Source organism: Podarcis muralis, chromosome 4 (assembly GCF_964188315.1).
Source record: "Podarcis muralis chromosome 4, rPodMur119.hap1.1, whole genome shotgun sequence".
Taxonomy (NCBI): Eukaryota; Metazoa; Chordata; class Lepidosauria; order Squamata; family Lacertidae; genus Podarcis; species Podarcis muralis.
In genome coordinates, this window is record NC_135658.1 from 34642549 (window position 1) to 34668965 (window position 26417).

The 26417-nt window shown below is 43.9% G+C and overlaps 1 protein-coding gene across 3 annotated transcripts in view; it reads right to left on the reverse strand.

Annotated features, from left to right (window-relative positions):
- The window catches only part of COL8A1 (collagen type VIII alpha 1 chain), a 105791-nt gene that overhangs the window by 4950 nt on the left and 74424 nt on the right, over positions 1-26417 (reverse strand). For all 3 annotated transcript variants that reach the window (XM_028726636.2, XM_028726634.2, XM_028726635.2), the window contains 2 exons: positions 24824-24935; positions 767-1076 (listed from right to left, as the gene is read on the reverse strand). In XM_028726636.2, the coding sequence (XP_028582469.2) occupies positions 767-1073 (307 nt within the window). In that variant the 5' untranslated portion in view covers positions 1074-1076; positions 24824-24935. The remainder of the gene's footprint in view (positions 1-766; positions 1077-24823; positions 24936-26417) is intronic.

Genomic DNA, 26417 nt, shown 5'->3' on the forward strand with positions numbered 1-26417 from the left:
TCCCACTTTATCACTACCCGAAGGAGTCTCAAAGCGGCTAACATTCTCCTTTCCCTTCCTCCCCCACAACAAACACTCTGTGAGGTGAGTGGGGCTGAGAGACTTCAGAGAAGTGTGACTAGCCCAAGGTCACCCAGCAGCTGCATGTGGAGGAGCAGGGAAGCGAAACCGGTTCACCAGATTACGAGTCTACCGCTCTTAACCACTACACCACACTGGCTCTCAGATTTGCTGCTAATGCAGTTGATACCACAACTGACGTGGCTTGATAACCACAGACTAAAAACAGCATTGCCATTTTAACAGTTAAAAACCATGTTGCATATTTTAAATGGCTATCTCCACCATTTTCAGTGGCACAGTGTTATTCTCTGAATGCATTCCAAATATAAGACTCCTGCTTTCCGATGTACATGCCATAGCTCCCTTCCTATACCATGATTCAAGTAAGAGTTCTATCTCTTAAGCTAAGGGTGTGTAATGAATTTGGAAATTCTGAATATTTGGGGAATAGGTATGAAACTTCATCAAAATGCAGAAATACTGCCTTAGGTCACTTGGAAATATTTATAGACATAGTATTAAAAAAACCTTTTCGGCATGCCATGCTGAAACCCCGCAGAGCTCTCTCCGGAAACAACTCTTTATGTTCACTTACTATTATACAAACAAATATACATATTTTCTGTTAGATGACAGAGGGATGGTTAAGAACAGAAATAGGAAAGAGCAGAAAGAGGGACAGCTCACGTCTTGCCAATGTTACCTTTTCCTTTCTTTGAAATCCCCTTCTTGCCAAGCATGGGTATCTGTGGGATTTCTTTGATGTACTGAGGCACATATTCTTTCCCATAGGGCAAGTGTGGCCCCTCCTTGGCCATGTGCTGCATTGGAACACCATCTTTGCCCAGTGGCATGTGAGGTACTTGTTGCCCCAGGGGCTGGTACTGGGGCACTTGGGGAGGCATCTGCTTGATCCCATAATAAGCACCTGCTTGGGTGGGTCTCAGTAGCCCAAGGTAAAGGGATGCAACCGCCGTCAAAAGCCACGTAGGTGCTAGCCACAAAGCCATAACCTGCAACAAAACACAACAGAACAGCAGTTGCAAGGGAGTGGGAAATGGCAAAGACAACTGTATGGCAGGGATGGAACCAGAGGCATTGAGAAGAAGAAGGAGGTTTGTGGTGGCTGCAGTTATCTTAACCTCAGTGCTTTTCTTTATAGTACTGGGTGAAGCAGCTATAGCTGTAGCCACCATCGTATTCCCAGTGGCACATCGTATTCTTCCCATGGCACTGCATGGTAACAACATTTCAAACCTTTTTTATTAAAAGGAAGGAAAAAAGGAAGCTGAAATCAGTCACACCTAGAGTCCATGGGTCCCAGCCGCCAAGGCTATCTAGGCTGGTTCCACACCTTCTCCTCCATCATTCGGTCAGCAGGAGAAGATGCCTGGAAGATCAACTTGGAGGACTTGAACTTTCAATATTGTTGAATTATTTGGTTCCCAGCTATTTGTGTGTGTGTATTTTCATGAACCCAGTTGCTAGTTTTTTTTTATTGCTCATGTGCAGATCTACTGGCAGAGGGGACGAACTCCATACTATTTCTTGAGATGTAACTCTTTCAAGTGAGCAATCTGGGACGGGTTTCTTTGACCCTTCAAATAATGCTGTTCTTCCTTTGTCAAATAATGTAACCTTCCTGCTCTTCTGATACATAACATTGTTAAACCGTGGGATTTGCTACTGTGGTGCAGTGATGGCTACCAATATAGGAAGATTAAAAGAGACAAATTCATAGAGGATAAGGCTGTCAACTGTTAGTCAAGATGGCTATACAGTGGTACCTCAGGTTAAGAACTTAATTTGTTCCGGAGGTCTCTTCTTAACCTGTAAATGTTCTTAACCTGAGGCACCACTTTAGCTAATGTGGCCTCCTGCTGCCGCTGCGCCACCGCCGTGTGATTTCTGTTCTCATCCTAGAGCAAAGTTCTTAACCCAAGGTATTATTTCTGGGTTAGCGGCGTCTGTAACCTGAAGCGTCTGTAACCCGAGGTACCACTGTATTCAGAATCAGAGGCAGCATGCCTCTGAATACATCTTGATGGAGAACAGCAGCAGCAGGGGGTCATTTTCCCTCATGTGCTGCTTGTAGGCTTCCCAGAAGCGTCTAGTTGGCTGCCATACTTATGGAAAACAGGATGATGGATTTGATGCACTTTTGGTTGAATGCAGCAAGGCTCTTCACAAGTTCCCTGAGAGAAAGAGCTAGAAGAAGCTAAGATTTGGCCTAATAGAACTAAACAGAAAAAAGAAGGTGGAAACCACGAAGCAGTATTTGTAAGTGCACACTAGAGGGGGTGTTTGCTGTACAATTCTATACAATCCCCACTCTTTTGAAAATCCAAATTTTTTGTTTGCATCATAATTAAATGTGAAACAGTCATTTCACGTTGCATTTATATGAAATTCCAAGGGGGGAAATATCTGAAGAGAGGTTGAGAGTCAGTAGTGCTCCACAGTAATTATGGATAAAATCAAACATTTGCAGTCAAGTACGGCTAAGTCTGCTATGTTCAGCATGGCTAGATTTGCTATGAAAGCGATCCAACTTAGAATAGTTTATGAGGACAAACGCTTGGATCAAGGGCTCTTACCTCAAGGATACTTCTTTGTCACTAGAGGCCCAAGTGTCCTCTGTAGCTAGGAATGCCTTCTACCAGCTGCATCTGGTTTGTTAGCTATGAAACCTCCTGGAGAGGAATCGCTTGACAACTGCATTGGTAACCTCGAGGCTCGATTACCGTACTGTGTTCCATGCAGGGCTGCCCTTGGGCCTGGTTAGGAAGTGCTAACTGGTGCAGAATTGCACAGCTGTGGCTGTGGGGCAGGGCATAGTTGTGCAATGACACAGACTTGAAAAAGATAGTTTCACCTTAAACAATGTCTATTCTTTTGGGAAAACGCCCACAAAATGGGTAGACAGTTAAAGCCTCAGGCATTTACAAACATTCTTTACACATTTTTTAAAACTAAGTAGTGTAAGTTAAGAACAAATGTCCCAATACTTGGGAGAGGGGCCACGCACAGTATTAACATATTTGAGTAATGCATAACGTGCCGGTTCATAATTACACACAGCTTCCATTCTTTGCTTTCTATATTCAGTCGATGTGGATTTAAAAGTCAGCTAATTTAAGACCTGACTTATCAGGCAAAAACGACCAGGAATGCGTGGAATATCACACTCAACAAAGCCCTCAGTATGACACTCTCATCATTTGCATATGTAGATATAATTCCAATGCAACCATTTGATAAGCAAAACTCTATTTTGTTTGGTTTTTTGGTTTTTTCTATTAAAAACATTTATTCTGCTATCAAGCAGAAAAGTAATAGCTACAGTTTTATCACATTGGCAGATTCACAGAATTTTCACACTTCAGAAAGAATTGCCTGTATATATATAATTTTCATAATTAAGCCTCACAAACATGGCCAGGGAAGAGGATTATATGTGTGGTTTAAATATTTTAGTGCTGAACGTGGGGGTTCTGATTTTTAAAACAGCTTATCTTCATGAAAGAAAATCTGTTATGTGATACACAATTCAGTTATAGTCTTCCTCAGCTTGAGCCTGTGTATGCCATTTACAATACAAAAAGAGTTAAAGCTGTATTTAGAATATTGCAATACAGGTGTAAGCTCTGTCTTGTCCTTCCCAACCCAAGTCATCCCACCAATTCCCCCCTGCAAGTGGATGTGCCCCTGATACAAGGATTACGAGACAATCGTGAGTCTCCTCCTTGTTCTAATGGACTACAGTCACTACACAAATCAGCTCTAGGAAAGCATATCTCATCATGGAGGAGATGAACTGACAAAAATATGGTTTGGGGAAAATTTCTCAGCATGATCCAAGAAGCTCCTTTTGCCCCTAAATCAGTAGACAAATAGCTCCACTGAAGACAACTGGAATGAACTTGCATGTTTTATTTCTAGGCTTAGCATCTCACTAGCAGAGAACAGAGGAGGAATAATGAAAATCTTGGGTTCTTTGTGGCCTAAAAAGGACACACCTTAAAAGTATGGAGCAATTCTACTCTACATGATTCAGTATCGCTTTATATTTACATTTGATTGAATGTCAAAGCAAATTAGTAGCACATTTTAGGACCCTGAAACTCCCTCAATCATTTCACTAAACAGCAATGAAATCCTTAAATAAAGGAGTTAAAAAGTAAGCACACCTTTTCAACATTTTAAAACAGAAGATGCACTTCAAACAGAAAAGCTTATCTGAGAACAATTCTTGCCCAGTTTTATTTATTTAAATTGATACCCCGCCCTTCATCCCAGAGGAGCCCAGGGGGGCAATGTAAACCTCTTTTGCATTTCCCTTGTTTGATGACTCAGCAATCCTAAAGCTAGTAAATGCAGGTTCTAGTCCACACACTGCAGCACTAGTTTTTAAACTGAACAGCGTATCGCCTAGAGAGCTGGGAACAAGATTGTGTACAATTACCTGAATTATTGTTGGTCATATATTCATTTAAATGCAGATATGCAAAATTATCCAGTCTGCTCTACATTTAAAAGGGTTTTTTTGCCCCCTTTTTTGTTCTTGTTAATCTGGTTTGAATCAGGCTGTTCAGTTTAATATATTGCAAAGTGCTGACAAAGCCGACTTGCAAAAGCAGGATGTAAATTAATGGTTCCACCAATGTTTCAAGTATCTAAACAATCCCATTAAAATATCTTGACATTTGAAAGGATAATTGACTGTTGAAATGGGAGTGTTTTCAGCTTCAAAGCATGCCCCTAATACCTTTAGCTTTTGTGAGATGGTCCTAAAAGCTTACACTTCATTTTCCCTTTTGCATGAACCTCTTATAACCATCGTCCCCACGGAATGTCTTTTCTTCTTGCTATTTTGATTTCCTTAAGGGGATTTTGTCAATTTTGCTGTGCTTTCGAAAGCAGGGAAGTGACATTGGTAACAAAGCTCTTTTATTCATTTTTAGGAAGCATGAGGAACGGCACAGCAGATCTGCAAAGGTGAAAGCAGGCTACCTCGAAATAGGAAAAGACCCCCAAGTAGGCTCTACAACATTGCCATGATAGAGTGTGTAGTGTTTGTAAAAGAAAATGCATTTATTGTTGTTCTAGATTTTAAAAATGCAATTTAAATATTACCTCAATGAAAGCATCAGATAGAGTAAATATAATAAATATAAATACACACAGAGAGAGGTTGAGAGAGAATATCTCAATTCGTCCAGCTATAGCTTGTTGTAAACATTTCATCTGTTGGATGTATGACTATAGACCCTGGAGAAGCGACCGCCGCCACCGCTCCAAGGACATATGACTAGAAGCTGCTATTGGCAGAAGAGAACTGGTATATCACACTGATCCTGGCCTGACTGCACTGACTGCCATAGTTTACCAGGGTTCAAGTCAAAGTGCTGGTTTTGACCTATTAAGCCTTAAACGGCTCAGGACTCAATACCTCAAGGACTGACTCTCCCCACATGAACTGACCCAGACCCTGTGATTAGGGTGTTTTTGGTGGGGGGTATTTTTGGAGGGGGGGGGGAGGCAAAATTGTTGCGCTTCTTAGGGGAACATATCCTTGAAATAAACAAGTCTTTGGGCTTTTATTTTAATTTAAAAGCATTTTTCTTAAAACATCGCCCTAGTTGCAATACATCCGGGTTTTCCTGGACATTTTGCAGATTCAGCGAAAATCCGCCCGGACGTCATTTTGACAGTTCGATTCCTGGACTTGTCCGGGGGGGAAACAGATGTATGGCAGCCCTCCCTGCCTGTGTTCATAATCTGAGGCCCTTCTTTGCTTGCCTCCTCCATGAGAGGAATGGAGTGTGGCAACATGAGAATAGGCCTTTTCTATGGTGGCTCCCAGTTTGTGGAATGCTTTCCTCAGGGGGCTCACGTGGCGCCTCGGTTACATAGCTTTAAGTGCCAGGCAAAAACATTCCTCTTCAACCAGGCTTTGGGTTGATTAAACAATTTATAGCCTTTCAAACTGTGGCAGGTGTTGGTATTATTTTTGTTTGTTAGTACAGTATGAATTTATATATTTTTATAATGTAAACCTGTGATCCATGGATGAAGGGCATTATAGAAACAACAACTTATTAGCTCCCAAAAAGTATTATGTGAACAATGGTGATTGGCTCATCAGGTAAAATGGAGCCCTACCCCACCTGCCTCAGTCTGCCCCCAGCTAGTCCCCACATGCCTACTCTCTTCCTTACAACCCCCACCCCAGCTGCCCCCCCCCCCCCCCGCTTCTTCCTCCTTGGTCTCAGTGGTGCCCTTGAATAACTCAGCAGGGACGAAGTGGGGGCAAAACAAGAATTAGTAGAACAAGAATTAGTTCGCTCTGCCCATTGTCATCTGTGGTTACCTGTGTCATTGACTCTGGCTCCCCCTACTGTTGGCCTCCCTCCCTCTCTTCATTCCACCCCACCTATCCCAATGGCCATCAGCCACTACTGCATATGAAGCAGCCTTGAAATGCTTAAGTATGATGCTAGTTTCAATTTGCTTAATATTATTCTTGAATATGATTCTCTGTTGCAATCCCATGGTTTTACGGCTTGATTCCTTGCCATAAAATACTTTCTTACCCACTTCTTTCTACAAACTAGCAAAACACAGCGTTGGCCTTTCATTTGTTCACTTTGATGCTGTGCACACTGTGTTTTCTTAGTTCTTGACTCCACGCTGCTTTATGGCTTATCTGTCTTTCAGAAAAGTACAGCAAAAATTGAAGTTTGTGTCTTGGGCCTGAGTCTCTGCCATGTACAGTAATTCAGCCCACTGTACTTTGATTATCCCGTCCAAGAAGGGGTGGGGAGAGAAAGACAACCGCCGCTCTTATTTTCTTTTCTTTGTATTAATTTTATAGCTCCTTAGAAACCCCAAATCCCAGTCCAAGGGAGATATTCAAACCATGAAAAATGTCTATACAATATTTTTCTTGAAAAGGTCTCTGGCCCTTCAGACCGTTTTTATTGGAAGGCAGCATTTCCCCCACCCAATTGCAAAAGAGAAATCTTGTCTTGTGCGTACGTTCCCTCCAATTCTGGAAGAGAAGGTATGTCTATCCAAAAAAGCAAAATGAAGTGCTACAATCCGCCCCAAAGGAAAACAAAGCTGAAAACCACTGGCCACATATGTCTCTGCCCCTCCCATCTCTTTTGCTTTACTGTTGTCGCCCTTTTCAGGTGTTCACCTTGATCACAGGAGGGATAAACGTGTGCAGGTGGACAAGCATGAGAAGTCATGCCTTCAGTGTTTTGGACCTCACTCTCTAGAACTCCCTCCCACAAGAAGTTAGAAAGGCATTGTCCTTACTAAATGTCAGATTCTTGGTCAAGATTGTCTTATTTATTTATTGTTTTCTCTTTTTGTAAACCACGTTGAGTGTGTGTGTGTGTGTGTGTGTGTGTGTGTGTGTGTTTGACAAATCAAACAGTGTATAAATTTTATGAAATTATAATAAAATAAAATAAATTTCAGGAAGACTTTGCACCATGAATGCTTCACAGTTGTTTTTTTTAATGGTTGAGATTTTAAATTCTAGAGGTTTTAAAATTTGGAAGTTTAATTTAGGCTTTACATTTTTGCATATTTCAGTGTTGCACTCTGCTTTGAGACCTAGACGGTAAAAAGCAGGATATACAATTTAAAATACCCCAGACAGCATCTTAAAAAGCAGAGACATCACCTTGACAACGAAGGTCTGTATAGTTAAAGCTATGGTTTCCCCAGTAGTGATGTATGGAAGTGAGAGCTGGACCATAAAGAAGGCTGATAGCCGAAGAATTGATGCTTTTGAATTATGGTGCTGGAGGAGACTCTTGAGAGTCCCATGGACTGCAAGAAGATCAAACCTATCCATTCTTAAGGAAATCAGCCCTGAGTGCTCACTGGAAGGACAGATCCTGAAGCTGAGGCTCCAATACTTTGGCCACCTCATGAGAAGAGAAGACTCCCTGGAAAAGACCCTGATGTTGGGGAAAGATGGAGGGCACAAGGAGAAGGGGACGACAGAGGACGAGATGGTTGGACAGTGTTCTCGAAGCTACAAACATGAGCCTGACCAAACTGCGGGAGGCAGTGGAAGACAGGAGTGCCTGGCGTGCTCTGGTCCATGGGGTCACGAAGAGTCGGACACGACTAAATGACTAAACAACAACAATTTAAAATAAATAAGCATCCTCTGCATTAACATCCTCTGCATGCTGGGTGCACCATCTCTTCCTCACTCCCTCCGTGCATTTAATGCAAAGGTCTGAAAGATGCTTCAGCTGAATGCTGTTAGAAGAGGACTCTCCTGTCGTTTGATATGGAGAATGTTCTGTAGATTTGATGTAGCCTTGCTTTGACGCTGTAGGCAATTTAAATGATTTCTAATAAAACTCAGCTGCCCAACTCTAATGGGAGTGCCAGAATTTCCTTTCTTTTCAGATAGGGGCCTTAGGGCAGGTGGCAGCAGCTGGGTCCCCAGCAGTTGCCCAAGGGTGCTTCATGCAGTTGGTGGGCCTAACTGGCCCATTCCTGAACATATATTTATTATAACTACTACATAGGCTGCTCATGGAGCAGGGAGGCTACTGCAGCCCTGTTATATGTGGTGGTCAGAGCAGAAGGTATGGGCAGTAAGGTTTGTTTGCCAGCCTGCAGGTGGTGCCACAATTGGGCCTGATGCTGCTGCACAATGGCAATGAGACGGATCCAATGGATCCCAGGCAGACTCATTGTCTCCTTGCTTCTGGAATGCTACATTTTGGGGCCTTCCACTAGTTCCCACCAGTGGAACTCCTGCCCACCGGACAGGTGGCAAGAGATCAGCTTAGTTAGGAGTGCTGGATAGAGGGACGCTTCTACCCTACCATAGGAAGCGGGCGGCACTGTGGTCTAAACCACTGAGCCTCTTGGGCTTGCCGATCGGAAGGTCGGCAGTTCAAATCCCCATGACGGAGTGAGCCCCCGTTGCTCTGTCCCAGCGCCTGCCAACCTAGCAGTTTGAAAGCATACCAGCACGAGTAGATAAATAGGTACTGCTGTGGCGGGAAGGTAAATGGTGTTTCCGTGCGCTCTGGCTTCTATCACGGTGTCCTGTTGTACCAGAAGCGGTTTAGTCATGCTGGCCACATGACCCGGAAAGCTGTCTGTGGACAAACGCTGGCTCCCTTGGCCTGAAAGCAAGATGAGTGCCGCAACCCCATCTAGGGGTCCTTTACCTTACCTTTACCTTTTTACCTCTACCCAACCATCTCCCTCTCACTATACTTTTTACTTGTTCTTTATCTACAACAGTTTGAATGAATTATTTTTCCTGCTGAAATCAACAAAAAGAAGTGACTGTTAGTATTTCACGCCTCCGATGTTGCAGATGAGACTGGTGTAAATCACATGCCTGTCTGGAAAGAGTGTGGGAACGGAAGACGGTCTTATCTCTTCCGCTGTATGTACTATTGTACTGTACTTTTGCTTTTACTTGTCCCTTTTTTCTTCTCTCGGAGCTGGAGAGAGAGGACGCCATGATTCTCTTTGTCTGTACATAGTGTGTAAATAAATACGTAGATTAGCTCTACGATGTCTCATGATTCTTGCTGTGTTATGCTAGAAGATTAGTGTGCATATATCATTTGATATATGTCACTGAAGCGCACTGGAGAAGAAGGGAAATGCCTTTTACTGTAGTACGCTCGGAGTGCAGGGGCAGCCCAGGGCGTTTTTCCAACAGCGACTTCAGTAACAGTAGCCCTTGTATCCCATTGGGGGGGGGGGGGAGAGACGCAGGCCATGGAATAGCTCTGAAAGTGACATATATGGCTGATTCCTGCTTTCCAAAGAAAGCTGAGAAAGCAGGCACACATGTATTGTTTCCTGCACAATTTTAATATATTCTAAAAAGCAGCTGATCACCCTTCACAGGTCTCTGAATGTATCTGGAAGTGGGATTGTCAAGGCAAAATTCTGTTCACATCACTCAATGGGATGCATAGCTGCTTCAGCAGCCAGTCTGCCCCATACCTGGAGAAGTGAGCATTTCTCCTCCTCCTCCTCCTCCTAAGAGGCTTTGCCTGCCAAGTGTCAACACTACTGTCAAGCCTATAAATCTTGGAGATTACTTTTGTTTGGAACTTCTCCTGCTATCCTGATGAGGAAATAATGGAACTGCCGAATTCCTCTGGTACATACAAAGCTAAATTGAAAATAAAGTTGAAATGTAATCAGGCACAGATGGTTTTGATATATATTTCTGAGTGGTTTAATCACTGTGTCATTAGTTTGCCAAATAACACGACTGGGATATGTCAGATCTTAAGCCATATTCTGCTTTTAACAGAAACGATCAAACATGTTGCTTTGCTGGCTGTACGCAAAGAAACATTGTGATTGGGTTTTTTTACCCAGGTACAGAGACTGGATGGAAGAAAACACAACAGCCCCAAATGTCCTCTGTATTATTATTATTTTTCAAAGGAAGACTGATATTTTAAAAACCTTGATGGACCAAAAAACCAAAGGTTGGGTTTCCCTGTAAAGCCTGTTAGCATGGTGCTTGTTTCTTGCAGACACCAAGCAGTTGACATCAGTGAAAACTAAGCAGGCCTGTAAGTTTGTTATTTTAGAGGTGGCAGCATACAGTGCCAGGAGGAAATTGAATATTTGACTTAAAGTCAAAGCCAGGATTGACTTTCCACCCCCACCCTGCTTAGGTGGCGAGCCGATTTGGGCTTGACCGCAGAGGCTGATGGACCCTGATAGATTCCGCCAAGCCTTGCGGGACCTTGCTCCCCCTGGCGACTCATTGACTGAGCTTGTTGAGGGCTGGAATACCCAGCTCCTGGCAGCCATCGATGAGATCGCACCTAAGCGCCCTCTGCGACCCCGCAGAAACCGGGCTCCATGGTTTACCGAGGAGCTCCGGAAAATGAAGCGGGACCTCAGACGGCTAGAGCGAGTATGGCGGGGTGCCCATGACGGAGCCTCAAGAACATCTTATAGGGCTTTTATGAAAACCTACGAGATGGCGGTGAAGGCTGCTAAGAAGTCATACTTCTCGGCCTCCATTGCATCCGCTAGCTCTCGCCCAGCGCAATTATTTAGTATAATCAGGTCTTTAACGTCCCTTGAGGGACAGCCAAATTTAAATAACAATTTGACACATAGCTGTGAGGCATTTGCGAGCTTTTTTGCGGAGAAGGTCTTGTTGCTCCGCCATGACCTCCCTGCCAATTTGGATACAATAAAGGAACTGGAGGCCCCTCGACTGTCCTCGGCTCCAGTATTGGACCACTTCGACCGGATATCCCCAGCCGATGTGTACAGACTCCTCTGAGCTGGAAAGCCCACCACTTGTCCTCTTGACCCGTGCCCGTCTTGGCTGATTAGAGCGTGTCCAGACGAGGTGCGGGCCCTCCTGGGGGATATCATCAATTTGTCCCTTGGCACGGGGACATTCCCAGGGGAACTGAAGGAGGCAGTGGTGCGCCCGCTCTTAAAGAAAACATCATTAGATCCTTTAGATCTATCCAATTACCGCCCGGTTTTGAATCTTCCGTTCCTGGGTAAGGTGATTGAGAGAGCGGTTGCTGAACAGCTTGGTGGGTTTCTGGATGAAACATCGGCTCTGGATCCATTCCAGTCCGGCTTCCGCGCTGGTCATGGGACCGAGACGGCTCTGGTTGCCCTAACAGATGATCTTCGTAGACAGCTGGATCGAGGCGGGTCGGGGCTGCTGATTCTTCTAGATCTGTCAGCAGCTTTCGACATGGTCGATCATGAACTTCTGGACCACCGCCTTGCCGACGTGGGGATCCAGGGCACAGTCCTTCAATGGCTGCGCTCGTTTCTCTCTGGTCGGGGACAGAGGGTGGCGCTTGGGGGGGAATTGTCATCGCGCCACTCCTTGGTATGTGGAGTACCTCAGGGTGCGATACTCTCCCCGATGCTTTTCAACATCTTTATGCGCCCCCTCGCCCAGCTTGTTCGGAGTTTTGGGCTGGGTTGCCATCAGTATGCTGATGACACCCAACTCTATCTGTTGATGGATGGCCATCCTGACTTGGCCCCAGAGACACTGACCAGATGTTTGGAAGCTGTGGCTGGATGGTTACGTGGGAGCCGGTTGAAGCTAAATCCTTCGAAGACAGAGGTCCTGTGGCTGGGACGGGGCGATATGGGATTGGGGGGGCAACTCCCATCTCTTGCGGGGGTGCAATTAGTGCCAGCACCGTCCGTTAAGAGTTTGGGTGTAATCTTCGACACCTCCCTTTCCATGGAGGCGCAGATTGCAGCTATAACAAAGGCGGCATTTTCCCATCTCCGCCAAGCTAAGCAGTTGGCTCCTTACCTCTCTCGCCCTGACCTAGCCACTGTGATCCACGCGACGGTCACCTCCAGACTGGATTATTGTAACTCGCTCTACGTGGGGCTGCCCTTGAGACTGACCCAGAAACTCCAGCGGGTGCAGAATGCTGCAGCGAGACTCCTTACAAGGTCTTCGCTGCAAGATCACATTCACCCGGTGCTATACCAGCTGCACTGGCTCCCGGTGGAGTACAGGATCAGGTTTAAGGTGCTGGTTTTAACCTTTAAAGCCCTATACGGCTTAGGACCCTCGTACCTACGGGACCGCCTCTCCTGGTATGCCCCACAGAGAAACTTACGGTCTTCAAATAAAAACATCTTGAAGGTCCCAGGCCACAGAGAAGTTAGGCTGGCCTCAACGAGAGCCAGGGCCTTTTCGGCTGTGGCTCCGATCTGGTGGAACGCTCTGTCATAAGAGACCAGGGCCCTGCGGGACTTGACATCTTTCCGCAGGGCCTGCAAGACAGAGCTGTTCCACCAGGCCTTTGGCAAGGGCACAGCCTGACTCCCTCCTTCGGCAATCTTCGCGGAGCTCTGGCCCAATGGCTGCCAGTGGCTTGAATTAATTAATTTTAGAATGAATGATTTTAGAGTGTTGTTTATGTTGTACTTTTGTACTGTTTTATTGTTGTTAGCCGCCCTGAGCCCGGCTAAGGCTGGGGAGGGCGGGATATAAATAAAATTTATTATTATTATTATTATTATTATTATTATTATTATTATTAAAAATATGAAATTTCTTCAGCTAAGCTGCCTATCCATGAACTCATGTTTGAATTGTTAACTAAAATGGTAAATCCACACAAAGGCAATTTTGCTTCTGATAAGAAGAACATAAGAAGTTGCCTTATGTTCCAAATCCATTGGTCAGGATTTGCCACACCCAAGTTTACTGTGTGTTTGCCGCTATTTGCCTTCCTTAACAGATTGGAGAACTGGGCCAAAACTAACCTAATGAGTTTCAACAGGGACAAATGTAAGGTTCTGCACTTAGGCAGAATAACCAGTTGTGCAAATATAAGATGGGGGACACCTCACTTGCCAATAGTACATGTGAAAAGGATCTAGGGGACCACAAGCTTAACATCAATGGTGTGATGCAGCAGCAAAAAAGCTAATGCAATTCTAGGCTGCATCAACAGAAGTATAGGGTCCCAATTAAGGGAAGTAATAGTACCACTCTATTCTGCCTTGGTCTGACCACACCTGGAGTACGGTGTCTAGTTCTGGACACCACAATTTAAGAAGGATATTGACAATCTGGAACGTGTGCAGAGGAGGGTGACCAAGGTTATCAAGGATCTGGAAACCAAGTCTTATGAAGAATGGTTGAGGGAGTTGCATATGTTTAGCCTGAAAGAGAGGAGACTGGGAGGAGATATGATAGCTATCTTCAGTCTGAAGGGCTATCATATGGAAGATGGAGTTAGCTGGTTTTCTCCTGCTCCAGAGCGTAGGACCCAAGCCAATGGCTTCAGGTTACAAGAAAGGAGATTCCGACTCAATATCAGGAAGAACGTTCTGACAGTAAGAGCCGTTCAACAGTGGAACCGTCTGCCTCAGGAGTTGGTGGACTTTCCTTCTTTGGAGGTTTTTAAGCAGAGGCTGGATGGCCATCTGTCATGGATGCTTTAACTAAGATTCCTGCATTGCAGGGGGTTACACTAGATGACCCTCAAAGTCCCTTCCAACTCTACAATTTTATAATTCCACCTGTAAGCAACACCAATTTTAATGGTTTTCCTCTGTAAATTCATATCTACCCAATAATCAAATATATTGGGGAAAAATTGGCCCCATATAGCTCACTCAGGGTCACAGGTGTATTGGCGTGAGTGGATCAATCATCACTTTCTGCTACTCTCCTTTCCAGGCCCACTGCTTCCTTGAATCTCTGGTTTCTTTTTGGTTATGCTCATAACAAGAAGAAGAAGAAGAAGAAGAAGAAGAAGAAGAAGAAGAAGAAGAAGAGGAGGAGTTTGGATTTGATATCCCGCTTTATCACAACCCGAAGGAGTCTCAAAGCGGCTAACATTCTCCTTTCCCTTCCTCCCCCACAACAAACACTCTGTGAGGTGAGTGGGGCTGAGAGACTTCAAAGAAGTATGACTAGCCCAAGGTCACCCAGCAGCTGTATGTGGAGGAGCGGGGAAGCGAACCCGGTTCCCCAGATTACAAGTCTACCACTCTTAACCACTACACCACACTGGCTCTCTGAACAGAGTATAGCATTATATATGTTTTCTTTTCTTTTGAACCCTCAGATCTGCACAAAACTAGAAAACTGCAAAAGCATACCACATTAAAAACTGTGTGCTGAGCATTTACAATTGCTTGACTGCAAGAGATGTTGGGAATTGAACCAGGGAATTTACACATTTACTGTACCACTGAGTTTCATCCTTTCCCCAGATATTCATAGAAGACTCTACGGTATAACAACCCATCACTTGAATATTATCTAATTTAGATTGTAAGCATCTTGGGTCAGGGGCCTAGCCTTTCTGCTCATGCTACTCTGTAAAAGGCTATGTACACAAACAGTGATTTATACCTAAGCAAGCCGATCATCTTGGTTCATTTTGAACCTTGTGTATCTCAGCAAGGAGTCAGCACATCTGTTTACATTGTCACAGGGTCTCTAAGGTTTCCCTAGCACAGTAAGCTCTTTGAAGAACAGACAGGGAGACAATTCTTCCAGCATGTTCTGTGAATGTTTTAGTAATGGCAAATAAAAATAACGGATTTACTTTGATGTCTCTGGCTCCAGACAGAAAGCACTCTGGGGGCCTGACTGTCCGTAGTGGAAAAACCGTTACTCTAGAGATCAAGGACTGATAAGCTGGTGTCCAGCTGCCACTTTCCATGAAATGTTACCACGAAAGGCTAATTCATAGAGTTTGTAGCGTAAGAGAGAACTGATGAATTCCTGCATCAAATGTCTCTAGGGCTAAATGCACATCTGAATCCTAAGAACATAGGACGTTAATGCCAAGTCAGACCATTGGCCGTTCCAGCTCAGGATTGTTGACACAGACTGGCAGCAGCGGCCAAGACTTTTACGCAGGGGTTTTCCCCAGCCTTACCTGGAAACACCACGGATTGAACCCTGCAGCCTATGACAGAGTAAGCTCCCGTTGCTCTGTCCCAGCTCCTGCCAACCTAGCAGTTCGAAAGCACACCAGTGCAAGTAGATAAATAGGTACTGCTGTAGTGGGAAGGTAAACAGTGTTTCCGTGTGCTCTGGTTTCCGTCACGGTGTTCTGTTGAGCCTGAAGCGGTTTAGTCATACTGACCACATGACCTGGAAAGCTGTCTGTGGACAAACACCAGCTCCCTCGGCCTGAAAGCGAGATGAGTGCCACACCCCATAGTCGCCTTTGACTGGACTTAACTGTCCAGGGGTCCTTTACCTTTACCTTAGGCTCTATTACTGAGACACAGCCATTCCCCATGCTGATTATGTGGGTTAATATAGTCAGTAAAGGGGTAATGACCAATTCTTTCCTGAACTGTTCATATTACTCACCATAGGCTCAACATTAACATCTCACCCTTGGACATCTGCGACCCACACCCTGGCAAGGCCCTTTTTTGTGGCTTGATTTTCTAAGCAGTTGGATCTATCTGCCATTCCTCACAGTGGCCCCAACATAACACCAGTCTGGCCCAGGCTTATATATTGCTGAAAGCCATAATTTCCAGTTTGAATCATAATTTCTTGTGCAGTAATGTTATCAAATATTTACCTACACTTCCTTCTATTTGTTTTCTCTTATTAAAAGAGGGTTAGACTATCAATGTCTCCTCCCCCCCCCCTTGCTAGGAATCACAAGCGGGAAGAGCGTTGTGGTGAGGAGAGAGCTCAGGTCTTGTGGGTTTCCTTTGCACCTGGTTGGCCACTGTGAGAACAGGATGGGCCTTTGGTCTAATCCAGCAGGGCTGCTCCTCTGTTCTTAAAATCTAAATAGAATGGATCTGTTGTTTACCTTTGTTGAAAAAAGCAGGGCAGTAGATTAGCCTGACTTGAACCAACTTTTAGTGGTGCCCATGATCTTTCCTTTCCTTTCTCTGATCTTGTTTTTACTGTTGTTAAGAAACTTTCAGATAAATAAGACCAAAAGAAACCCCAGAACGTTCAAAGAAAACCACAAACCAAGCATGGGGAGAAACTCTAGTCAGTCTGCAAGTTTTTAAGTTTTATTCAGCAATACAAAAGCTGAAGAGAATAAAATCCCTTGCAAAATATATTGCGCTTCAGGCTGTTTATTGGGCCAGGAGGCTAAAAGTTTTAAAGTCTAGCCGCGCAGGTTGGGAAAATAAAAAAGTCAAGGGTCTGGCTTGAGGGAAACCTGGGGTGTGTGGAGCTGTGGCTCAATGGTAAAACACTTGCTTTGCATGCAAAAGTTGCCAGGCCTTTCAATGTAGACAATACTGAGCTAGGTGTGTCAATGGTCTGACTTGGTCGAAGGGAGTTTCTTGTGCTCCCATGACTCCACCATAATATCTCAACACTGTCCAGAAACGGTGCTGAGTGCTGCTCATTGGCAGAAGCTGGTTACCTTAATATTTAAACCAGTGTTCGGGTATGCATAATATGATCTTGTAGCCTACAAGTCATCCATCTCTTCTGACCTCTTGTGCCAGAAGAGAAACAGAAATCTTTCTAAATACAGCTACTTGCACGCATAAAGAAAAGAATGCAATTTCAGAATGTATGCCAGTGAGGGGGAGGGAACCAGACGTCCCAATTACAAACATCCTAAATTCTATAAATTTAACCAAAAACATGGCAATAGCTGAATGTAGCTGGTGAAATAAGAGCATTTGTTTAAACCCTGGCTGCTATTACAGAATGCTACTGGCAAATACAAGTGTGCAGGAGGGAGAAGGGGAGGGAGGGGAAGTTTGTGCTTTCTACTTTGGAAAAATCTGATTTTATACGGATCACTAGGTGGCACCACTGATCCACTCAGTTTCAACAGTCATGCTTTGAAGAGGATGAGCTGGAAACTCATAAATTTCTCAGTGGCAGGACAGGTGCATTATGTAGAGCAAGCCAATAAAAGAACTATTTAGGCTACCTTACACATCACAAAATCCCTACACCAAAGGCATAACTTGAATTGTGCACATAGAGTATTGTGTGGGATAAGTATCACAGACATTTGCTGAATCCACACTAGTGCAATACCTGTATTACCCCCCTGCCCGTACGGGCCAGTCTTGACAGACTCTAGGGTTGTGCGCCCATCTCACTCAAGAGGCCGGGGCCAGCGCTGTCCGAAGACACTTCCGGGTCACGTGGCCAGCGTGACAAGATGCATCTGGCGAGCCAGCGCAGCACACGGAAACGCCGTTTACCTTCCCGCCAGTGAGCGGTCCCTATTTATCTACTTGCACCCGGGGGTGCTTTCGAACTGCTAGGTTGGCAGGCGCTGGGACCGAACAACAGGAGCGCACCCTGCCGCGGGCATTCGAACCGCCGACCTTTCGATTGGCAAGCCCTAGGCGCTGAGGCTTTTACCCACAGCGCCACCCGCGTCCCTAATACCTGTATTAGGCCAGCCTAAAGGCTACAAAATAGTCCGCAAACTTTTGAGTCTCCCAGAAACTTTCATCAGCCTGCATTTTATTTTCCCTTGTGGTTCAGCACAGCTGCATTTAATTTCTGTAAGAATATTTCCTGGGTTTTCTCACCCTTTCTGTGCACATGCAGTCAAACCTGCTGAGAAGCTGTGATCAAGTACAGCTTCTCAGAAATTATACACAGAGCCAAAAACTCCAGGTGCGCAATCATCGCATGGGACCAACATACACAAAATAAGCATTATTTCCTACCAGCGCCTGGGAATCAAAAGTGGAGAGGTTGTTTCTATACTCATGTCCTGCTTGGAGGCTTCCCATAGGCTTCTGCTTGGTCAATCTGAGAGCAAAATGCTGGACTATATGAACCTTTGCTCTGATTCAGCAGGAGTCATTTATGTTTTTAATGTAATTCCATTTTTAAAGGCATTTTACAAGGTGGGAAACACCCCAAATGGCCTATTTGCAGAACCATTTTTTTTTTTTTAAATTGAGGGCTATTCATTTAAGCCACCATGAACTCATCTTTTTGGCACAACCATCAGCTTGGATAATGCTTCATTGCTCCAAGCGCACTTCAAGCTTACAGCTCATCGTACCACAATACAGTGTGTGAGAAATATCTGAGACACTTTTATGATCTGAATATCTGTAAAACACGTGCTTCTTACAAGAATTTCGGTTGAGCAGCCGTCCCACACAGAGACAGTTCAAAGTGGCCTTTGTGGGAACATAATCCAGGGCACACACAGGGTTACTAGGTTTGCATGGAGTCTTTTGCAAGATCCAGCACCCCCTACATAGATCAACCATGAATCCTGTGATGTCTGCAACACTTTTTGAAGAAGAGATTTCTTAAGAGATGCTGGCCCCATGTCTTTTTAGGGTTAGTAAGAAGAACATATAGGACAGCTACAGAGCATCCTACCCACTAAATGTGACGTATAAATGAAAAACCACAATAGATATGTCAACACCTCTCTCTTGTTAACACTTCATCTGTTTGGCAGATAGCAATAATGAAGACCATGGTGAAGAAAGAATCCCTGACACATCCACCTTTTCTCATCCCCCCCCCCCCCCCGGATTGTGCTTTCATATAACTTTGGAAAAGGAACGACCTTGAAATACCAAGCACCAAAGTCTGATACATTCCTTTGGACTGAGTGAGAGTGCCAAGAATGCATGAATTCCTGGTGACCTTTAGCTGCAAACTGTGAACTTTGTTCACTAAGCGTAATGCATACTTAGGCGTCATTACTCAGGCCCTAAGCCAGACCCTTTCCTTTCCTCTGCCATTACTTACTTAGTGACAGTTCGCCAAACAAAGTGAGGAATGGGAGCATTTGTCTAAGTAAATGCTGAACCCTGTTCTTGAAACCGTCGCTTCTAAACCTGTGGCTCCTTCCCAAAATATGGAAGGCCCAAGAAGAGGGATGCTATTCACATGGAAGAGAGGTGGCAGAACTTGCTACCGTCACCCGTCTAGACAGCCACTGTAAGTATACAGCTTCTTTTCAGTCAAAGGCTACTTGCTTCACATTGCAACAGACTACAAGTCTTGGTCCAAATGCTTCTTTCCTCGTGTCCTGTCTCACCCTCACAAAACCCCTAGGCTTATAAAACAGGAACTAAACCTGAAATGACATGTGAGACAAATTTCAAGTTCATCAACAATTTGAATCCAAAGACCTGTACAGTGGTGCCTCACAAGACGAAATTAATCCATTCCGCGAGTCTCTTCGTCTTGCGGTTTTTTCGTCTTGCGAAGCACGGCTATTAGCAGCTTAGCGGCTATTAACGGCTTAGCGGCTTTAAGAAAAAGGAAACAAACTCACAAGAACTCGCAAGACGTTTCGTCTTGCGAAGCAAGCCCATAGGGAAATTCGTCTTGCGGAACGAATCAAAAACGGAAAACCCTTTCGTCTAGCGGGTTTTTCGTCTTGCGAAGCATTCGTCTTGCGGGGCACCACTGTATTTCAGAAGGTTCCAAATTTTCTTTTTGAGTATGAACTTTTGAGGAACTGTGATTGCCTTCCCAGTTTGACTTGTGGATGTGGCATTCTCAATCCATGGCACCTTTATTCAGTCGGGGTGGAAATCCCACGCACAGGAAGTGATGTGTATGACAATTTATAATTTCAATGTCAGGTCATTCCAGAGAAGGGAACAGGCCCAAACAGGCGCGTTGACTAGCGCCACATGCCGTGTTCCTGCCACATGAGCACGCCACCCTGACACGTTGTGCCTGGCCCCTTGCTTGGAAAAAAAAATGTGAGGGGCCAAGACCCCTCGGCCCCCCTATCTGGTGCCCCTGGACTCAAACAGATGCCCAACAGAACAATTTTATTGCTAAGGACAGCCTAGAACAGCAGCATAGCTAACTTTCCCCCGTTCGGACACAGTGCCGCCTACAGTTGGAATAGCAGTTTAACAGTTAAGTTTCCCATGACATCTCTCATTACCTAAACCTTAAATTTTGTTCAAGCTCAAAGTTTACTACAAACTTGCCAGATTCAGTGCCTTTACATGACCCCCTCCCCCCCCGGAAAAGAAATCCCAATCCAGCTTCATTCATAACTGAATGCAGCGGCAGCCACTAGCGCAAAGACCCTGGCAATATCACCCAGTGAACATGGTTCACTGATAATTTCTACAGATTAGTCCAGTCAGTCTATGGTTGAACCTCAAATTTATTGCAACAGAAGCATATCATACACCGGCATGCTCTGAAAAATGAGCTTTTATTGCATACAAAAAGTATCCCAGACTCCCACGCTCTGGGAAAAGTCCGCATGCCCCTTTTTTGGCGTCTCCCACCATCTGAAAGGGCACACCTCAAGCTTAAAATTAAATTTATATATAATGCTTTGAATCTGCAATTCAAGATGTACTGTGCCCAAAATAAGTTGAATTAAAAAAAGAAAAAGAAAATTTGAGCACTGATATTTTATTACAGAATGATTTTAGGTATACTAACATGTAGAGCTTGCTTTTAGGAACATTATAATGTAAGAACAAGATTCTAGGTATGATTTATCTCAGAAAAAATGAAGAATTCATTCAGTCACATACTTCCACCCCCCCAAACCCATTGGATGGTTATATGAATTCATAACAAATGATATTGCACGTGCATCCCTTTTGGTTTAGGTAAATATGTCATGGATCTAACTGGAATGACTGTTGGACACAATGTATACCAAAGTACAAATTCACACAAATATTTAATAATTGCTATAAAATAAAGTATTGTAAGCTTGCCATTTATTGCAAACATACGGAACAAGTTTGGTTATTCCTGGGATAATATGAAGTATATGCTACACTTTAGATAATTGTGCACACAAGATGTAGTCCAATTAATCTTAACATTTTCCAACTCATAGGGGGTGTGATCCGGCCAAAGTTAAGCTCTGACGCCCTACCAATTTCAAATAGGAGAAATTATCAAGTGAAAGTGCTCTTACATATTTCCCATGGAAATGAAGGGGGGCATATTTGGCTGTGCTATATTTGGTCAGATTGTGCCATGTCATTTTTATATACAGTGGCACCTCGGTTCTTGAACGTCTCCATTGACGAACATTTTGGAACCCGAACACTGAAAACCCAGAAGTAAATGCTTCCATTTTCGAACGCGCCCCAGAAGTTGAATGGCTTCCACTGCGTGTTTCTCAATTTTCTCAACTAAATTTGCAGACAGCCCCTTTGTGCCTCGGTTTTTGAACATTTTGGAACTCGAACGGTCTTCTGGAATGGATTACGTTCGAGAACCGACGTACCACTGTAATTATTTAAAGCTATTGAACATTTTAAAACAAATCCATTTCAATGTTTCATTGGTAACAGAAATCCTTATGTTTGGATTTTGGCTATTATTGGCATGGGGTTTCTGAGCTTAACAATGTCTTGCACAGTTCTATTTTGCTAGAGAGAGAGGTGCCGGAACTCACCATGAACACCTCCTTTGTTCTCCCTTGGGGCCCACCTAAGAGGTGCTGAAACTGAATTCCAGTAAGTTCTGGCTGAAAAAAAGCCCTGGCCTTGTGCTCAAATAAAGCATTAAAGCAGATAAGTTTTAACACCATCACACAGAAGACACTTCCCTGGAGGTGTGGACAAACAATTTGTGGTGACCCAAAGCTTATTATGAGGCGCCCACCTCCAGTTCCTCATTTTCTTCTACACAGTTTATTGTTTATTTCATTATTACATTTATATTCCACGTTTTATATTCCAAGGAGGTCAAGACGGTGTACATAGTTCTCCCCCTTCCCAATTTAATTCTTGAAACACACTTATGAGGTGGGCTAGGCTAAGAGCAACTGAACCAAGCACAGGTCATCACCCCAGGGGCTTCATGGCTAAATTGGGATTTGAATCTGGTCTCCCAGGTCCTAATCCAACACTTCAACCACCACCTAATATTGCCTGTGCTTTGACTATTACTGGCTTGGGATGTCTTCAAGTTTGACAGTGTCTGTCAATTAGTTTGGATAACACTGAGCTAAATGGGCCTGTGGTCTGACTTGGTGTAAGACAGTTCCTGTGACCTTCTGCATGCAGACCAAAATGCATAAATCGTGACAAACCTGTGCTAGCTTGTGCCTTTAATTTAAAATCAAAAATTCCAGTTTGACCATTGCGTAACTGATACTAAGCTCGTGAGTCCCTTTGAGGTTGCCTTGATATATTCCCCCTCTGTGTTGTGGCTGGAATGAGAGAATGAACTGTACAGAGTTTTCTATTTGGATATATTTCTATTTCTCTCATTTGTATGTTCAAAAAAGCATACATTATTTTTCTTAAGTCCTTTATATATATCCACTTGGCGATGATTAAGTTGGGCCAATCCTACATTGGATTACAGCAAAGGAATCCCAGACAGACTGAAGAGACTCAGGCAAGCGCATTCTTAAAATATTTTGTTACTTTAATCTAAATCCTTAAGTCTGACTATTATTTTCACATGATGGTGTGTTTTTTTCTATAAAAAGTTTTTAAAACCGCCAACGGGTATATTTCTGCTTTGCCTAATGCTTTCAGAGAGAATCCTGATGAAAGCTGAGCATCTTTTCACCTGCATAAATTGAACATATTTTCCTTTTGGGTTTCAGAAAACGCAACATTGGAAGGCCATTTGTGAGGGGAGTGGGTGGGATTTAGAGACAGGAAATCCCAGAGAGGACCTCCTGTTTTTGGTGGAGACAATTATAGTGTTGCTTTTGGTTGGAGCCCAGAATCTCTATTGGATACAAATGTCCTTGGCAACAGACATGAAGCCTAAAAGCTTACAGATCTCTGTAAATTTGGGAGATGGGACCTGCCACTGAAGTTTGCATATAGCGCTAGCAGCTTTGCGTTGGGGGTAAGTTCGCATCAACAGTGTGTTTTCAATTTCGTAAAGCTGGCTGATCTCGGTAGATAAACACTCATTGTGGTGGAATATTTGTGCCAAGGTTTGTCTAAACCTTCATTACATTCCGATTCTTTTCAGCGGCTGCAGCCGACTCACGAAGGAGAAGGCACCAGTTTGCTAAAAGGGACAGCGCTGGAGTCAGTATTCAAGGTTCTGTTTCTTCGATTAGCTTGCGGACTTGTATAACTTCTCCAAGTATTAGTCCCTATGTCCAAAAGAAGGAGTACGTTGGCTTGAGTCCTGAGCTGCTCTTTTGTTCATGCAAGGTATGTCCATCAACTCCACTTGCAGCCCCCTACACTATATCCTGCACCATTCCCAGCAGTGCCAGCTCTAGGTATTGTGGGGACCCTGGACAAGGTGTCTTCATGACACCACTCCTCCTCTCCATGGATCTGCTGCCCACTCACTTGTCCTCTCCTTCTGCCTAGAGCCAGCAGTCAACCAGAAGGCCCCAGGGTTCTGAACCAGTCCAACCTGCTGACCATGTGTGCCAGGCCCAGATGGCAGAGTGAAGGCTGGTCCCACCTGACCCCATCCACAATGGCACATGGGCTACCTGCCACTAGCTGCCATCTGGACTCCGTGAAAGGGAGAAGGGTGTCCTTCCTAGATCCAGCCATTCTGGGCAAGGTGGCCTGGAAAATCCGTACACTACTACAGCAGTGAACTGTGTGACAGCGCATGCATTCTCCTGGCCACCTCACCCAGAATGCCTGGTTCTGAAGGATTCCTGCTTTGGCTCCTTCCCAGAACCCAGCAGTGGCAGAGAGATCACCACAGCTGCTATAGTTGGAGAAGCAGAAAAGCAGGTGATTCGCTGTGGGAAGAGAGGGGGCAGGGGGAAGAATAGGAGACATGGGGGAGATCAGTGGCATAGTGTGGGTTGCCAGCTTCTGGGCTGCACAGAGGGGTGGGAGGGAGTGAAATAGATGGAGTAGGCATGCACATTCAATGGCTTAATGGCATCTGTGTCATCCAGGAGATCCCAGCCTCAGAGATAAGAAAAGAAGAGTCGTTCTGTTGTCTGGAGAGGTCACTTCCTGGTTCGCATGAAGAAGCTGCTTTCAACAGAACCCAGTGACAGGAGCACGCAGCTGTATTGAGGCAGCACCGGGTGTTGAAATTTTGTGCCCCTAACAAAACATGGGCCGCAGTAGTGGCATACATAAATAGCCTTTTCGTTAGCCCCAAAATGGAAAATGAGTGAGGTCCCAACTAAAGAAGACCGGCAACTTAAACTGATGGAATATGCTCAGCTTGCAGACTTAACTTACAGAATCAGAGAACAAGAAGAATATACGTTTAAAGAAGATTGGAAAATATTTAATGAATATATGGGTGAAAATTGTGTACATTTGAAAACACTGGCAGCATTAAGATGGTGGTACTTACATTAAGATTTGGGGGGAAAGGATGGAGCTGTGAGTTAGTGCACAAGGGTGTTCAGAAGCCTTGGTTTTTCATCAGACTTTGGAAAGGAAAAATATATTTTTATCGCCAGCACCTAGAAAAAAATAAGTTGAAAGGTTACATTTTGAACTATAAATCACCCCTTTGTAAACAAACAAACAAACAAACAAACAAACAAACAAACAAACATCCTGTAGATTTTTAAAAAAACCATACAAATATTAGATTAGAATTTTCAACCATAAATAGTTCAATTTCAGTTTAAGATTTTACAGTGAAATTTGAGATTTGCCTGAAGTGGTGGTGGATTTTGTGGTGGAGAAACTGCCATTTCTGAAGCCCTACTGGTTTGCAGCAGTCAGTGCAGAAGTTGTGTGTAAATAAAGAAATAATAGCATATTAGAATAAACGAAGTATCAAAAGGCTTAAGAACATCAAAATGTCTTTATATGGTATTGCAAAGAAGTTATCTGTGGAATGAGTTCCATAAATTTGGTTCACACAACTCAGAAGGCCCTCTCTCTGGTTGTCACCTTCCTAACTCTAGATGGTTGAAGCCCATCTTCCAAAGATGACCTCAGTATGATACAGGCAGGTTGATAAATTATCCTGATTTAAGACCTAGTTGCATGAGTTGCTGTTCCACCAAAGACACTGGACTAGTTCACACACTCTCTCAAACAGAAGAGGACTGTATCTTTTTATCATGCTCACCACGTGTGTCTGCTTCAACCAGGCATCTATGCATGGATTTAACATTTCTTTAGTGTCGACATGCATAAAATCCATTGAATTCTACTAAATAATCAGTTCCATACAGTGTTCCATACTTTATTTAGATGCATAAAATCCACTGCATGGTTGACGTCCAACTTATATATGGCGAGCATGATCTGGCCATCAACCATGCATGGGACCTTATACATCTATGAAAAGTTTATTCATTATACCACTGGCTACACATAGAGGGCCAATGGTCCAGTTGACATTATAAATTCATCTGATGGGCAGAACAGGAAACTGCAATCTCCACCCACACTTAAAAACTATGTGTAACTTCAACTAGGGGGAAAGGTAAATCAAACAAGTCCAGAGCCATGATGAAATGAGGTGATGTCCACAGTGGGGTATGATCATTGTGATTTATTACTGACATGTACTAGATTGAGTGTTTCCTTCTGATGCATTGTTGAAGATGAAAGCTATATCAAGTGATGTACTGTATCTCTGTCATTCTGACAAATGCTGAGAAAGAGAGGTAACAACTTTGCAATTAACCAAAATCACTACTGTATAAGGATTGTTTCAGTTTTAACAACAAGTGGGCTTTTCAATATGCTTATATATCTTTCCTCCCATCTTGTAGATTCAAATATTTGTTTCTGAAATTTGAAGGTCTGTAGACTATTGGGCATAAATGCAGTCTTTCTTATATAATGGCAATGTTTCCCTGTTGTCATTAAGCAGATTCTACGAAAAAGCCTACAACAGCTTTTGACAGATGAGTCACATTGCATTTTCTTATATATTGAACCAACAGAAAAATGAAGAAGCAGGACAGAAAATCAGGGTAGAG